The sequence below is a fragment of the Notolabrus celidotus genome, chromosome 11 (genome assembly GCF_009762535.1).
Source record: "Notolabrus celidotus isolate fNotCel1 chromosome 11, fNotCel1.pri, whole genome shotgun sequence".
In the NCBI taxonomy this organism is placed as follows: Eukaryota; Metazoa; Chordata; class Actinopteri; order Labriformes; family Labridae; genus Notolabrus; species Notolabrus celidotus.
This window is the reverse complement of record NC_048282.1, coordinates 9,064,246-9,079,631: the sequence shown is the minus strand read 5'-3', so window position 1 is coordinate 9,079,631 and position 15,386 is coordinate 9,064,246. Positions and strand designations below refer to the sequence as shown.

The 15,386-nt window shown below is 42.4% G+C and overlaps 1 protein-coding gene across 1 annotated transcript in view; it reads right to left on the bottom strand.

Annotated features, from left to right (window-relative positions):
* Positions 1-15,386, bottom strand: part of LOC117821529 (plexin-A1-like) — a 281,657-nt gene that overhangs the window by 249,231 nt on the left and 17,040 nt on the right. The window contains exon 2 of the mRNA XM_034695886.1: positions 13,656-15,049. Coding sequence (XP_034551777.1) covers positions 13,656-14,828 — 1,173 coding nt within the window. The 5' untranslated portion in view covers positions 14,829-15,049. The remainder of the gene's footprint in view (positions 1-13,655; positions 15,050-15,386) is intronic.

The following is a 15,386-nucleotide window of genomic DNA, read 5'->3' as shown; positions in this document are numbered from 1 at the left end:
GGTGGAACGGAAAGCTGCAGGCTAAAGAGAGAGGGGGGACTCAGGCCTCATAGGTCAGAGGATTCAGAGTCAGAGGAATAACTGGGATGCCAGGAGATCAGCATTTATTTTGCAGTTTGATTCATTCCACACAGTTTCCGATCTCTGTTTCATTGTTCTCTTCCCGTACTTATATCCGTTCATTCTTTGATTCCTTTGTACTTTTCATTTCCCTCCTTTTCTTTTTCTCTATTTCCGCCTCTCCCCCCTCTAAGATTGAAAACAGATGTCCAGATGTGAGGAGCTGAAACACTGAAGATGAAAAACATACAAAACTTGAATGACCTCTGACCATGAACTGTGAACATGTGGGTAAAAATATTGAGATCACAATACAAGTTGAATATATTCCGACTCATCTTGGTTTAATCACATCAAATGGATATATATTAAGTATGACTCAACTTTGAATTTCATCTGTCCAATTAGTTTTGGGAGTTAGATGATGATTTGTTCCCTTTTTCTTCAGTATAGCGCCACATCAGCATCCTATCAGAAGGCACGCCCCTTGTCAGAGGACTTCTTTCTTGGTGTATCAAGTCAAATAGTGAAATATGTAACTGTATGAACTAATGGAGTGTCTGTATCTTGAATTAACTGAGCAATGAGCTAAGCCAAAATCAGCAGCAGCTCAGCTCTCTAGCCTCTATGGCTCTGCCCAAGACCAACAAAGACACGCTGGTTTTTAACTGCTTTATAGTTTTATCATAGTTTTATCATGTTTTTTCTGTGGAGAGGGAGTTATTTCCGAATTTGGACCCAGGTTAAAATCCTGGTGAACACTGAATATTTTAAAACCAAGAAACATGCTTGGCATAATAAGCCAATGGCAGTTCAGCTCACAGACTCTCTGACTTCCTGAAAGCATCGGAGAAACCGCCTTTTAAAAGGAAACGGTTTAACCAGTTTGAACTATTAAGGTCATTTGTTTAGGAGTAGAACAGTTCTTTGTGGGCAGCCCTTCGATGTATGTGTGTTGAAGCCCTGATACTCTCCGCATTTCAAATTAAAGCTCTTTTTTTCTTCTTCTTTTTCAGATCTTCTCCTCCACTACCCCGAAAAACTGCACAACATAAACAAGTGAATAAAATAAAGAGATAAAATTATCTCCAGGCCCAGTAATAATCACATTATTTCTCAGTTGTCTAACTTCCTCTCAGGAGCCGAGCCCTCCTCCTACCACCATCATTCAACTCGGGGCTCGTGCAGGCAGGAAGCCTCATCAGCTCAGATATTTGTCACACTCAATATACTTTAAAACACCTTGAAACACTCTTTTAGGATAATTAGTTTAATTGCAGAGTTTAAACCAGGTGCCTGGATCATAAACGTGAGCTTATCGCTTTCATTGCTGCACTGGTGAATACATAAAATAAGGTGGAGCAGATTTCAAGCCCCTGCCATTCTCTGCGATTGTCAAAACTGAGCCCCACTGGGCAAACCTTTCTGGGTCATTATTTTATGAAGGTGTGCAGCAAAAACAAAATGTACACTGTAGCAGAATCCCACAGAGAGGGAGACAGAGAGCTCTGTGGGAAGCGAGGGCTTGGCTCCAGAGCTGCAGTGTCAGTTGGCCATATAGGTTAATGTGCCACAGTGGGACGGCAGCTCGCCTTACCCCAGATAGCCTCAACCGTCAACCAAGCTAATTCCACATGGAAAGCTTCAGTCTGGCATGATGCTTTTCTGGCACGGTGGACATTTGTGACAGCAGTGATGCACACTTTGAACATTTTGCTCTATTTCACATGGGTATCTTTAGGTTTGTAGTGTTTCCAGCACAATCTCAGGTCTGATTCTGGGGTTCTGAATGGCCATTACTCTTCATCTAAAGTGAGGACTACTCTATCCACAATCTTCCATTTTTGAAATAAGCATTAAAAACAAAATAAATTGACAGCCAATACAACTTCAGTGCTCCATATCTCACCTTCATCTGAGCTGCATACAGATTTTTAATCTGAAGCTCCTCAAATTTTACACATTGTAGTTTCTCTGTTGACATTTACGCCTGAACAGATGCAGCTTTTCAGTACATTAAGTTATCGATTCTACTGGACTCTACTCGCTCAGAACTGGTGCTGGCAATTTGTCCACTTTGTCTCCCACTGCAAATAGTAACTGTGCTGAAAACGGAGTTTCACAGCAATGGCACATGGATTGTTCTTTTGTTACCTATATATCACCAAGAAGGCAAAAACACAAGCAGGTACGTCACATGATAGTGTGTACTCATGGAAAAGCAACATGTAGTCAGTTAGCCACATATATTCGGTCAGGTCTTAAATTAATCTGCAAATACATGCATCTCTGCAGACATCTCAACCAATCTACCAAGCCTATGTAGGTTCTCTCATGTCAAGTTGTTGTTCATGAGACCACATTATAATGATTTTATCTTGATGTCTTTGTTTTACGCACACATCTTGATAGATCTCTGCAGGTTAAGATAAATGTAACAGCTGTCTGGAGCCAATCTCAGGAATGTGACAGGCCAGATCTGTGACTACTTTCAGGGAGCAGGTTAAGCCGTACTAATCCTGATGGAATGTCATCACTTCTTCTTTGTACTCTCCCGTCTTTGGGGAACCTCAGTCTGCTAGGACACATCTGCATCTTTTGGCCTACATACAACAAATGTAGGCAAACATCACATCTGCACTTTTGCCAAACTGCTCTTTCTATGTGACACAAGCCAGATGAGGCTCTTTAAACCGCACCGTCCATCTGAGCACTGCCCGCTATAATCTGCGTAATCTGAACTAAAGCCTTCCCTGACAGCCATAATCCAATTACAAGAGACCACTACAAGGATTCACCCAAATATGGCAGCCTGTAAAAATACTGTACTGCTGTGTGGTGAAAGTGGTAGGCTCAGACTCACTGACACAGACGATGGTGTATGGCTACAGCTGTGCACATTCAAGCACATGACGGTTTACCAAAGACTAAAATAAGATGTGCCTTAAATCTGAAGATGGTGATGCCACTGGTTGCAAAAAAAAAAGGACAGATTGCGCAACACTTTATCCAAAAATGACCCCTTTCTTAGTTGATTTAATACCTCCGCAAACATTTTCTAATCACTTTACAGCCTCATTTCCTAGTTTCAAGTCCTTTGCACACCACATGATGTTCATTTTGTAACTCATGATCCCACTAAGAGGAAATAAACAGATTATCCAAGTTATGCATTCAGGCTTTGCTGCCTTGATTAATGCATTGCTGACCTGAAAAGACCTTATTCAATGTTAACCTCTAACAGCATCCATATTTATATCACTGTTGCATGCTTTTGGGTTAGATCAAAAAATCAATATGTATTATTTTGTAAACATGTCCCAGTCAGCTTCACCATAGTGCACCTTCGATATGTGGTATCCAAATCATACTTTGCCTTCTTTTCAGGTGCTGAGGTTCTGTGAGTGTGCAAGCATATCAACACCCACACACATAAACATGAAGCCAAAAGCCGTCTCCATCTTGCCTCCTATGCAGCTAGCAGGAAAGCCCAAACACACCTGAGATAGACTGCTTTGGAGGGACACGCACACACACACGCCAACACATAAATATGTGCACCTCTGCTTGCACAGATAGACCCGTACATGAATAATTGAAGAAACAAACACACATTAATGAACGCAAGTGTTTACACAAACACACATGCACGTATTCATGTAGGCCGTGAACCAGACAAACATACGATATACAAACACAGCATAAATGTGCATCAATAAATGATTACACTCTTCATTAGATGCTGCAGGTCAGCAGTTTGTGAATGTGCTGCAGAGATTTATGACCAGCTGTGGTTTGTGTAAAGAAGAGAAGTCACTACAGAGGACATGAATTAGACTGTCTGTGCGTTATTTCCTTTTTAGCAGGTCATCTGGTGAACTTGTAAATGATATTTGTCAGTGACTTGAGTAAAGTTTAGTGAATTGTTGCAACACTTAGTCATTTGTAATTCCAGCCTTTCTTGACGAACAGCTGTTCAAATCAAGTTGTGGTGCTTTAATGTTGAGGTTCGGTTGATATTTCCGCAGTGTCAGGTTGAAAATCTGCTCCAGACGTCTGGTGAGTTTCTGAGTAAAAGGGTCACTTCAGGGCCAACTAACACAGTTTTAAGGCAAAGCAGTGACAAGCAGCAAAACACTCCAAATCCACAACAAGCTGGCACTCCATGAGCCCAAAGCAGCTATTAATCCATTCTGTCATGTGCTACAGCTAACAATGAACCACTGTGCAGTAAATTTTGTTCACAGACACTATTCATTCTAAAGTTGGATCAGAGAAATTCCCCTGGTGAGAATTCACTGTAAATTAGAAAGATTTCACAGCCTGAGGCGGAAAATATCTCAAGACAAAAACATATGGGGAGTGTTAAAGCCAAAGTCATTAAAATGCTCAAGGTATGGGATATTTTGCTGTGTCATGCATCAAACTGTCTCAGTAGATGGAAGTGAAAACTGCACCTCATCAAAAAGCATTTCCCCCAATGGGCTGTGTGCTAGACAGCATTTGACAGCAATTCACCTCAGCGCTGCGTGAATTCATCACCGCACTGCCAACAAAATCATCCTTACAAGTCACTAAGCCTCCCCCTGAGTCATAAACTCTCAAGGTCTTTAAAAGAAGGGTTGAATGTACCTGTGACTTTCACTTAACACTTTGTGTTTTCAGAGTTATTTCACCTGTTCCTTGACATCAGGCAAAGAAATGTACTACAGGGAAACATGCAGAGGCCTGGTCCAGGGGTCAAAGTGCTTTCAGTGCTTTCATTTCTACTGTTGTTTAGCAGAAGTCTACAGCTGTTTCTCAAAAAGGAACCCAAAAACTCTTTTTAACCCACCTTCTGTGAAAGCTGGCAACTAGTAAACATAGCAGAGCATTCAGAAGCTTCACAGCCAATTAGTTGGTGCTAGACGGGACAAAAATAGCTCTGTTTTTACAACACTTTCCAGCTGCAGTGCAATAACTAATCTCTGCCATCACCATGCCTTCATACTTTTACACTATGCCACAAAACAGTGTAATCTAACAATGTGTAAACGGTGTGAGCGTCACACACACATGCACACATTGGCAACACACACAATGACACCTTGAACAGGCAGTGTATCAGGGGCTTCAGATTTCAACGATGCATTTAACAGCTTGTTTCTCACTAAAAATGATTGCTACTTTTTTAAAGCTTCCGTTTGCATCCATTTGGCGCCCCCTGTGGACAAAGTCATTCATCTCATCTCTTTGGTGATTTTGTCCTTAACATGCAAAGTATCTTTTGACGAAAAAATCTCATCCTGCTTTCTTTTAACAGAAAAATATATAACAACAGTAGTGTTACCTTGCACACTAAAACACCCTGAAGCCTATGCTATGATGTAAGGCATGAGTCACCATCGAAGAAGGAAGTCATTGCATTGGGGAACAAACACTGCTCTATATTTACAGTTACCATCAGGTCTGTGCAAAGTGAAGTCTTTACCCGCAGTTTGCTTTTAAAGATGCACATCACTTACTTTAAGGCTTGATACTCAGAGTATTCTTGACTGAAATGTTATTGTTATATTTTTCACTCCACATATGTCTGCGTACTAGGTTTGACATTTTGTTTTCTAACAGCCAGCTACACACTGACATAGTTGCACACCTTTAGCAGTAATGATTCAACCAGAAGAGTTTCATGCTCATCCAAGCCAACTGGAAATGCTCCAACAGCAAGTCACTAAATGTTGTGTTCACTGAAAATAAAGGGAGGGCTTTTATTTCCGGTATCCCAAATGCTTAAAATAGCTTCTCCCACTTTAAACTCTCAATTTCTTTCAGAGACAGCTCATGCACTGACAAACCAGTTTGAATTTTAGATATAATGTCCTTTATCCAAGTTTCTACTAGCGAGGGTGAGATGTGATGAAGTTAAAATATGCCAGTCAGCTCATTTGCTTTCATAAATATGTAAGAAACATTAGTGTGCATGATGTAAGCGCAGCCACTGGAGCCCTGATATTCCCCACCCAGCAGGCCCAAAGCCTGATGCAATGTGGGTGATCCATCCACTGAGGCACAGGCCAACGCTAATGAGACTGAAGATACAATGGGGAGATAGAGAGAGAATGAAGCAGTGAAAGGATACAAAAACAAAAACACACACACACACACACACACACACACACACACACACACAAACACACACAAACACACACAAACACACACACACACACACACACACACACACACACACACACACACACACACACACACACACCACACAAACACACACGTCGCCAGCCGCCTGCAAGACAGAATACAAAATGCCACAAAAATAGACTATAATCCTGGCCAGCAGTGATCAACACTGATAAATATTAATAAACACTATTATGCTCAGAGAAAAAAAGAGACAGTGTTAGTGAGGGAGAGAAAGATAGGGAGTGGAGAGAGAGGTGGAGTCACAGTGAGAGAGAGAGGGTACTAACAATGGAGGAGAGTCTTCTTGCTCTCTGTTATTGCAGGCAATTTTCCCTGTGACGTCCACCTTGTGGCTCTGCAGACAATGTGGACGCACACACACAGAAAAACTCTTCTGATTATCTGCCCATTTTCCTCTGTTTGTTTGCACTGTTGTTTTGTTGCTCTTTGGGAGCAGGATAAAAGGTGTGCATACACACACAAATGAGTGCTCACTGAAGTATACGGAGAGGAAGAAAATAGGGAGATAAAGTCCGACACGCGCACACATATATGCACACGGGATAGTATCTCCCTCCCTCTGTCTGAATCAGTCTCATTACTCATGCTGAGGCTGTAGCGTTGCCGGGTCGGTCTGCTCACAGAGCTGTGGAGCTGGACGGCAGCCCACAGCCGGCGAAGGTCACCAACCGCTTCGTTTAGCTCCCAGAAGACCAACACTGGCCGCTTCCTGATAATGAGTGGACATAAAAGATGCACAGGGAGAGAAGAGAGGTTTGAGCCTCACCCGTCACTGTGTGGAGGTGTTGGAGAAAGTGCCCACCTTAACTTATAACTACTCATAAGAACTCTAACTCAGTGCTGCTACCAATCAGATCTTCTGAGGACTTCAGTGGACATGTTTCATAACCATGCTTTAAATGATACAAATGCACAAAAAGCACTGAGGTATTCATACAAGTTAATTTTTTAGGAATGACACTATTTTGTGAGCATAAGAATCAACAAGGATGTGACACTTGACTAAATGTGATTCATAATGCTGGGCTCATGATTGGAATTTGTATTAATTTCTTAAAGGAGTAAGTCACCCAGTTTCAAGCTTTTGGTTCCAGTTTATGTTCAAGCTTTAGAGGTGAGATCACAAGGTTATTTAATTTCTTGTTTTGATAACAGACATGCTTTTGTTTTGAAAGGACGCCATTGGTTCTTCCTCTAGATCCGGGGTAACGGGAGCTTAGGCACCCAAACACTGCCTGTGGCAAAACATACGACAGTGACAGAAATCAACATGTGACTACCGCCACAATCCAGGTCTACAAACTTGAGAAGGAAGCTGTGTGACAGGGAATGGCACAGGATATACAGGTGGCCATCGTCTTTCATAAGTACTATTTTAGAAGTAAAGCAAAGGGGTGAGAAACAGACAAACACATTGTTGATTTCATTGGAGGGAAAGGAGAACAAAAGACAGGAACATTTCAGATATTTGAGGATGGAACTTTTTGGGATAAATGAGTGTCTGTCTTTAAGTAGTACAACCCACCACACGTCCTTTGCTCAATTAGGCACGCTTTAAATAGCTACTGTACACTCTGACACAAATTCTGACCAAGATTTTATCAGCTCCGTCTCGCTCAAGGTGACATGAAATAATCTTGTAATGTGTTGCGCAATATAAAAAGGTACTTGTACTTAGAGTTCTATTCACAACAAAAAAAAATTGTTATTGTGTTGTCATCGTTCCAACACGTAAAAGTTCTTAGTTAACCGACTGCTGCAGGATGTTGAAAAGTATTAAACTTTTCATTATTTGCCAAGAAGACGAATGGAGTAGTCTTCATTTTGAAAATGAAGAGGACTCTCTGATTCGATTTAGAAGTTTGCAGTTCTAAATTGACCTGGATAAACCCAACATTAAACAGTGTTAGTTCATGAAGGCCACAAGGTCAAGCTTGGCCCACACTACATTAGGTACGTCAGACCGTATCAGCTCTTTGCATCCAATTGGCAAATAGCAAAATGGGTGATCTGTTTAAAGTGCATTAGCCTGCCTTACCTTGATGTAAACCACTTTGCAACCTACCTTCAGGCCAGCTCCTCCTTTCTGCTGTGTCTGATTTAACCAGGGTCATATTTATTGTCACTAATGCTACACTTTTGTACCCTAGGAGTCTTTGCTGCTGCTCTTCCTGCCTTGGCTTTTCATGCATGCATATGAATGAGAGGGGAGGTGTGTTATCCCCACCTCAGGCTTTGGCATACATGTACTGTATACACATGGAAGGGCACAAGACAGAGCCATACTGCCTAATATAACTTATTGCATGCATATAATTCATTCTCTTTGATGAGAGGGGTCCTGACTGAACTACTTCGCCATCTATAGTCACTGGTTGTTTGCTACTGCCAAGTTTTGGTGAATCATTGAAAGTCGTGCTGAATTGGCAGTTCCTGGTTAAAGCCCATCCTTACAACCACCTGAACTACTTTAATACTGAAGAAAGAGTATCAATCAGATAAGAAAGATTGTAGGGTTAGGTATCTCAACGACTTTAAGAAAAGTGGTGCAATATTATACACGCTGCAACTATTTGGTTTTTTTTAGAATTAACAGCATCTTTCATGTTGAATGTTAGGTAGGTCTTGCACATTGTGAACTGTGAACAATGTATTACATCACTCTGGAACATGAACTATATGTTTGCCCACATTTTCTCTTGCATTATCCTAATTCTCCTGTGTTCCACCTCGATAACAGTTTCTCTATCCCTTCTCTTCATTCAATTTAACCTTTGTTTCATTGCTGATCATGGGGCGAGCAACTGAGCAAAGAGACCTTTAAAATGTTAGAGGGTATTGTTGCACTCGTCATGTAGCGCTCTTGTACAGTCTACAGGTGCTGAACAAACCCAGCTAATACAGACGGGTGACATTGTAGAGACTTTCAAGGACTGGAACATCATGCAAATGACTTTCTCTCCTCTATATGAATTATACCACCTGAGCCATAACAGGAAAATTGGAATTGGACCTGGACTGATTTCAAACCAATTTCACATTGGCTGTGGAATTGTGACCATAAAGTCTCTCCTTTTAGCAGCTATAACCCTGATACAAGTGTTCAGAGATGAGCCGCTGCCAAAGGAGTGTGAGAGTTAGGAAATAATTTGTAATGAAGGTGAAAAGATTGACAATACTAAAAAATTATACAGTTCTTCATACAGAGCAGTTTTTAGAAAATGATTTTCTCAAGTGCTGTGTACGGTGATGAACTCTGATAGCTTCCAGGTAGAGAGATGTGCCTGAGTGACTATCTGACCTGACCTTGTCTCTGGAAATGAGCTGCAATGAAAGTTTCCACATGACACTGGTGCAGAGGCAACGAGCTGTCAGCGCCGACGTCAGGAAACACTGAACATGCCTGTTCGAGGAGATGATGAATTCATCACAGCAGCGTCCCAGAGCGAGCTCTGCTGACACGACCTTGATCGATCGCAGCAGAACGACAGATGGTCATAAAGGACAATCATGTAACTGTTTGCTCATTAGCATAATCCCATGCATATACAGTACACTTTATACTACAAGGCCACATGGCGCTTGCACAGCACCGCTGGGCTGATGACAGAGATGTAACTTTGTTATTGTCATTCATGAGCCATAAAACTCAAGAAATTAAACCAGTAAATATGACAAGACCATGTGGTTTGGTTCAGTAAATTCATCTCGCTGAACACGGTTGGGGACATTTTTTTGTTAAGCTAGAAAACAACAAACTTTTTCCATGCTTTTGTTTTCTACTGAATCATTGTACTGGAAAAAAACAGCATGCCAGGCCATAAACCTTTGAGCAGAGTCTCAAAAGACCCTTTAGTCTTCACTGTTCACAAGGTTTTTACCACGGCACAAATTATCAACAGAGGTCTCCTTCTGGACCAGGAATTAACTTTGCAGAGCTACTACATCAAGCACTTTGACTACTAGACCTTTCAGGTGTTTTCAGGTTGTCACAGCCCTTTTCTCTGATAAGTTGCACTCCAGATCTCCTACATTTGCATATAATGTAACTGGATGGTAAATTGATATGGTTTTAAAATCAGGAGAGATTTGGCTCAACACATGTAGAAAAAAAAGAAGCTGGATAAATCTAACGTCTGGACAACAGCTGGCTCTTAAAAAAAATACATGCGTCATGGATTAAACTGCAGACTGGCAAAAGCTGCAAAGGACTTTAGTGTCCTGCAAAACTGAAACATGTGAAAGACTTCTCAGAGCATGGACTATATTTAAAATGCATCAATTTTTCAGTGACATGACGCTCTTTGAGTAGTGTCTGTTGAGGTCTGTGTGTAAAGGAAAAGGAACCCCGGCTTTCCTTTGAACAAACTGATGAATGAGATGAAATTTTCAGGGTTATCAAAAGGGTCATTTTAACTTGAAGTATGGCACAATGTCTGTCTTTTCACTGTCTTGCTTATCAATCTGGAAGCAGTGGAGTGATAATTATTCAGATACAGGGGAGGCTGTGGCTCTGGATAGACTCAGTTGTCTTTTAATGGAAGGCTTCAGGGTTCAACCACATGTCCCGCTCTCCACATGTTGAAATGTGTTTGGGCAAGACTCTGAACCACCAACTGAAGCTGTTTTATGTGCTGCTAACACTACATCATTAACAAACCTTCTCCACACCGGGATCACCTGTTGTGATAATGTGGGATTGCAGAAAGCATTTGAAAACCTGAGTTATGTTATTTGGGTGTCTTTGCTGCTCTGCTGAGGAATATTGTCAAGAGATTTGACACATGCAGAAAAGAGAAACGTTAGCATGCGGTACGAGACACAGGTACAATAACCATACAAATTAATAATAGATAGATGACATAAACTGATATAAAAGGATAGTGTATTTTAATGTCTTTTATAGACCCCACAGGTAGAGCATCAATCAAAACCCTGAGCAGGTACGTTTAACAAACATTCTTAGTTCAACTTAGTTTAACTCGTAAATAAGCACTGCAAAAAATATAAAGCAGAGGCTGGTGAAATTATGGCGACACGAGATGAAAAGTCAGGGGATTGCCAAATGTACTCGATTCATTCGGAGTGAACATGAATTTGCACCAAATTTCAAGTCAATCTATCCATTAGTTGGTGATATATTTCACTCTTCACCAACAATTCAACACAATTTGTAGAAGAATCCTCAAAGTGAGAAAGGATGTCTCATATCTCAGATACACATCCTGAAGACCAAAGACATCCTCACCAATGTACTCAGCTTGTACGAAGGCGTTAGACTGATAGAATCGCTGACATTGGCGTCCTGGAGGTAAAGCCAACTCCACCATCCCTACCTCTTCCTCCCCCTGCCTAGTTTAACCTGCCTCCATTGCTTCCACCTTTCTTTATCCTCCTCTTGTCTTTATTTCTTTGGATTTTTATTGTCTTTTCTCTCATCTCTCATCCTTTCTTCCAACCTCTTTCCAATAAATTCCCACCTTTACATCCTTCTCCTCTCCCAACAACTTCCCTCCCTTACTTTCTTTCTTTCCCCTTTCTACTTTAACCTTGTCCTCCATCCACATCCTCTCTTTTTCCTTATAAAAACCCAAGACTCCCTTTTTTCTTTCATGTCCTACGAGTCTGCTCCCTTCTCTTACACTGCATCATTTGTTCCCTCCACATTGTATTTTCAGATCACATCCAGGCACTGGCTTTACACACTAAGTCACTCTCTGCCTCATCACTCAGTGGAAAGTCAAGAAGAGGGCAGAGAGGGATGGCGAAAGAGCCACGACTTGAGAGAGAGGGGGACAAGGAGGAGGAAGCTGTAGAGGAGTGTAAACTTGAGGGAGGTGGAAGGTTAAAAATTAAAGACAGAGGAAAGAGGTCAGGGGGAGTCGTTTGGGAAGGGAGTGAAAGAAATAAAAGAAAGATAAAAGAAGCAGCAGAGGGAGAGCCGGGTTAGAAAAATGAAATAAATCTTTATGCAAATGATGACGCTGGAGTGAGAGACATGGAAGAGGAAAAGAAGATGGGGTGGGGGAGGGAGAGAGAGAGAGGGGATGGAGACAGAGAGAGGTGGAGAGAAGTCCAGAGATTTATGGCAGGTTGTTATGGAGCACTGACTGAATAACAGAAGGTGAGACTGGGTGAATTATTCATGAGGACACAGGGCCATGTCTGTGTGTATGTGTGAGTGTGACATGTGGGTACCACACATACACCAACACACACAAATGTCTCTCAGACACCCTTAGGCCGGCTCAGCTACGAAGAAAAGGAAAGACAAGCCACCCACAACCTGTGGACTGTCTGAATTATTCCTGAAAAGTACACAGAGGCGAGAAGACATCTGTCCTGACAGCAGACTGAAGACGTCATTTCATTCAACTGAAGAAATATTCAATTCATCTGGTGTCAAGTCTGATTTAAAAAAAAGGTTATTATTGTTTACGTTTTAAGGGACTCCAACCTGCATGAATAAATAATTCTTAGTTTTTCACATCTCTCTTATAATTATTATACATTCTTACAAAGGATTAACACTGTATACCGCTCATCTCTTTCCCTTTAACAGCCTATATTCAGTATTAAAGTATAGAGAGCAGTGAAGGTGAGGGACCAAGTTTTTAAGACCAAAACGACAGGTTATCATACTGCCGGCAGACTGAGCCGTATAATGATTTAGTGTGCTGTCACACCTCTTTCCCCTCAAACTCTAAGCATAAATATAGCCTCGCTCTTAAGGCCAATGATGTGAATATACAATACCATCTGCCAGCATCCTCATATTGTGCTTGAACCCTGGCTCAGTGACGCTATAGAGAGAGCAGCCATAAGGCCTTAGTTTGTGAAATAACACCTACATGGTCTCTGCTTTGGCCCAAACCAACATGGAAAGTACTGTTTCATATAGGGATTCATTTTTCCACTTATATGCACATCAACTTGGAGTTTTGGTGACCTGCCATCATGTCCAGGTGAAGATTTGGCAGTGAGAGCACCAAGGGTAAAACATATCCCATTTCAGGAAATTTCATCTCAACATTAAGCCACCGCTGATATCATCCTGAGAATAGTATTAAAGGTTTATTAGGATACAGTCGGGCTTTAATTCTGCTCTCAATGCTGAGAAATTGCTAAGCTGCTCTCTCCAAACTGTTACATGGATTTTCAGGTCTCAGAGAGCGATTACTGATCCATCACAGAGCAGACTGATTCAAGGTGAAGACAAGCAGACCAACCCAAGTGTATTCCAAGAACTACAAACTTTAAGTGATGTGAACCTGACTATTCTGTAACACAACACTCACACACACAGCATAAAGGTCCCCAAACAATTTGGGATTACACAGCTTTCATGACAACTGATAATCACAGTAACCCCTCTGAGAGCGACTGTCTGAAACACTCACCGAGTTGATGCAGGCCAGCTCCTTGTTGAGCAGCCAGGGCAGGGAGAGTTTCCCCTCTCCTCTGTAGCACGATTGAATCCTTTCTTTAATCTTCTCCTTTATCCTCCTCATTGTGAACAGACACAAAGCCGACTCCTTGGGCGGCTTAGCTCTGTTCTTCTGACCCTGGGCGAATACAGTAAACAGAACCTCCTCATGCTCCTGAATACCAAGCGAACGTGCCAGACGGGTCCCTGGCCGAGCTAAATAAGCATCCTGAACCAAGCGGTACTCCACTCCGTCCTTGGTGCAACCGATAGGGAACTCGACGTAGGAGTAGAACTTTGGATCGTCGACACAGAGGCGGACAATTTTAGAGGTGAAGAATTGTTCGCTGCTCGCATCTGGTGAGGTGAGCTGGGTGTCGAGCTGCAAGGTGAGATAATAAACAAACTGCTCGCTGTTGAAGCCATAGATATAGTAGATGTCAAAAGCGGGGAACTTGGAGAGTGTGTCTGAGGGAATTTTTAGCTGCGAAGAGACAAACTCATCCTGGTAGACGAAGCTGAACATGTCAGCGTTCTCCTCGTTGGACATTAACTTCCGGCTCGACAGCGTTGGAAAGTACTCAGACTTCCCGTCAATGGGAGTGCCAACAAAAAGTTTTCCTCCTCCACCAAAAATATCCGGGGAGATCACGACTCCAGACATGGTGCCTGCCTCAGCAACACTGGATAGATAATGCTCTTTGCGGTGGTGGGGCTCTCCCAGCTTGAACAAATCATCCAGACGAAGAAACTGGCATATTCCCTGGGAAGTACTCCCACAGGCAATTAAGCGGTTGTGGGCAGCATCAAGTAGCAGGAGTTTATTGACATTAGAGGTCTGTATCAACTCGTGCGGGCAGGACTGGACGCCAGGGGGAGGGTAGCAGCGAGGGTTGTCCGTGACGGGGCCGGTAACATGACTGCGTAGCTTGGTCAAGTTGCTGGATAGCTTGTAGATCCAGTTGACGGCGCCCAGGTAGACCTCGCCTGTTTTGTTGTGGACAACTAAATGTGTGAGGCCTCCATCTGGTAGGGAGAATGTGAGGAGGGAGGAGAAGGAAGGAGTGGATTTAGAGGGCATGGATGGGGAGAGGAGGAGGAGGAGGAGGAAGGGGAGGAGGAGAAAAGGTGGGAGGTGGGAGGACATGGTGGTGAGGGGAGGGGAGGTGTGAGCAGGTAGGTGTTAGAGTGTATTTTTCAGTTTGTAATCCTCTTCAGGGTCACTCGGTGTCTTGCAGGACTGCAGGGTATGATGATACAAAAGAACAGTTTCCAAGCAATCAGCTTCCTTTTTCTTGTCTTCCTCCTTTCTCCACTGTTGTTTTTATAACCTCATCCCCTGATCCTCAGCCTCTCCCGCCATCAGCCCTGGAAACAGAGAAAAAAGGGAAAATCTTAGCAAACAGAGATGTCAATATATTCATGGACTCATGTTTTGCACTTACGGAGATCTAACAGAAGGATTTATTTGTTTGTATCGAAATGACAAGACACTAAATATTCACCCACAGACCCAGACTCAGAGGCCTCTGTGCTGAAGTCCGAAAAATAAACGAGGGCACTATCGGCTTTGTTTTATTGACTTCTTGACTCTTGGCTCGCACCACTCTGTGGAGTGCATCTTTTAAAAGTAGACAGGGCCAAACATTGCTCCTCAGCGTATCGATTGTCTGGAGGTATTAAAAGGATCTAGCCGACAATGTGA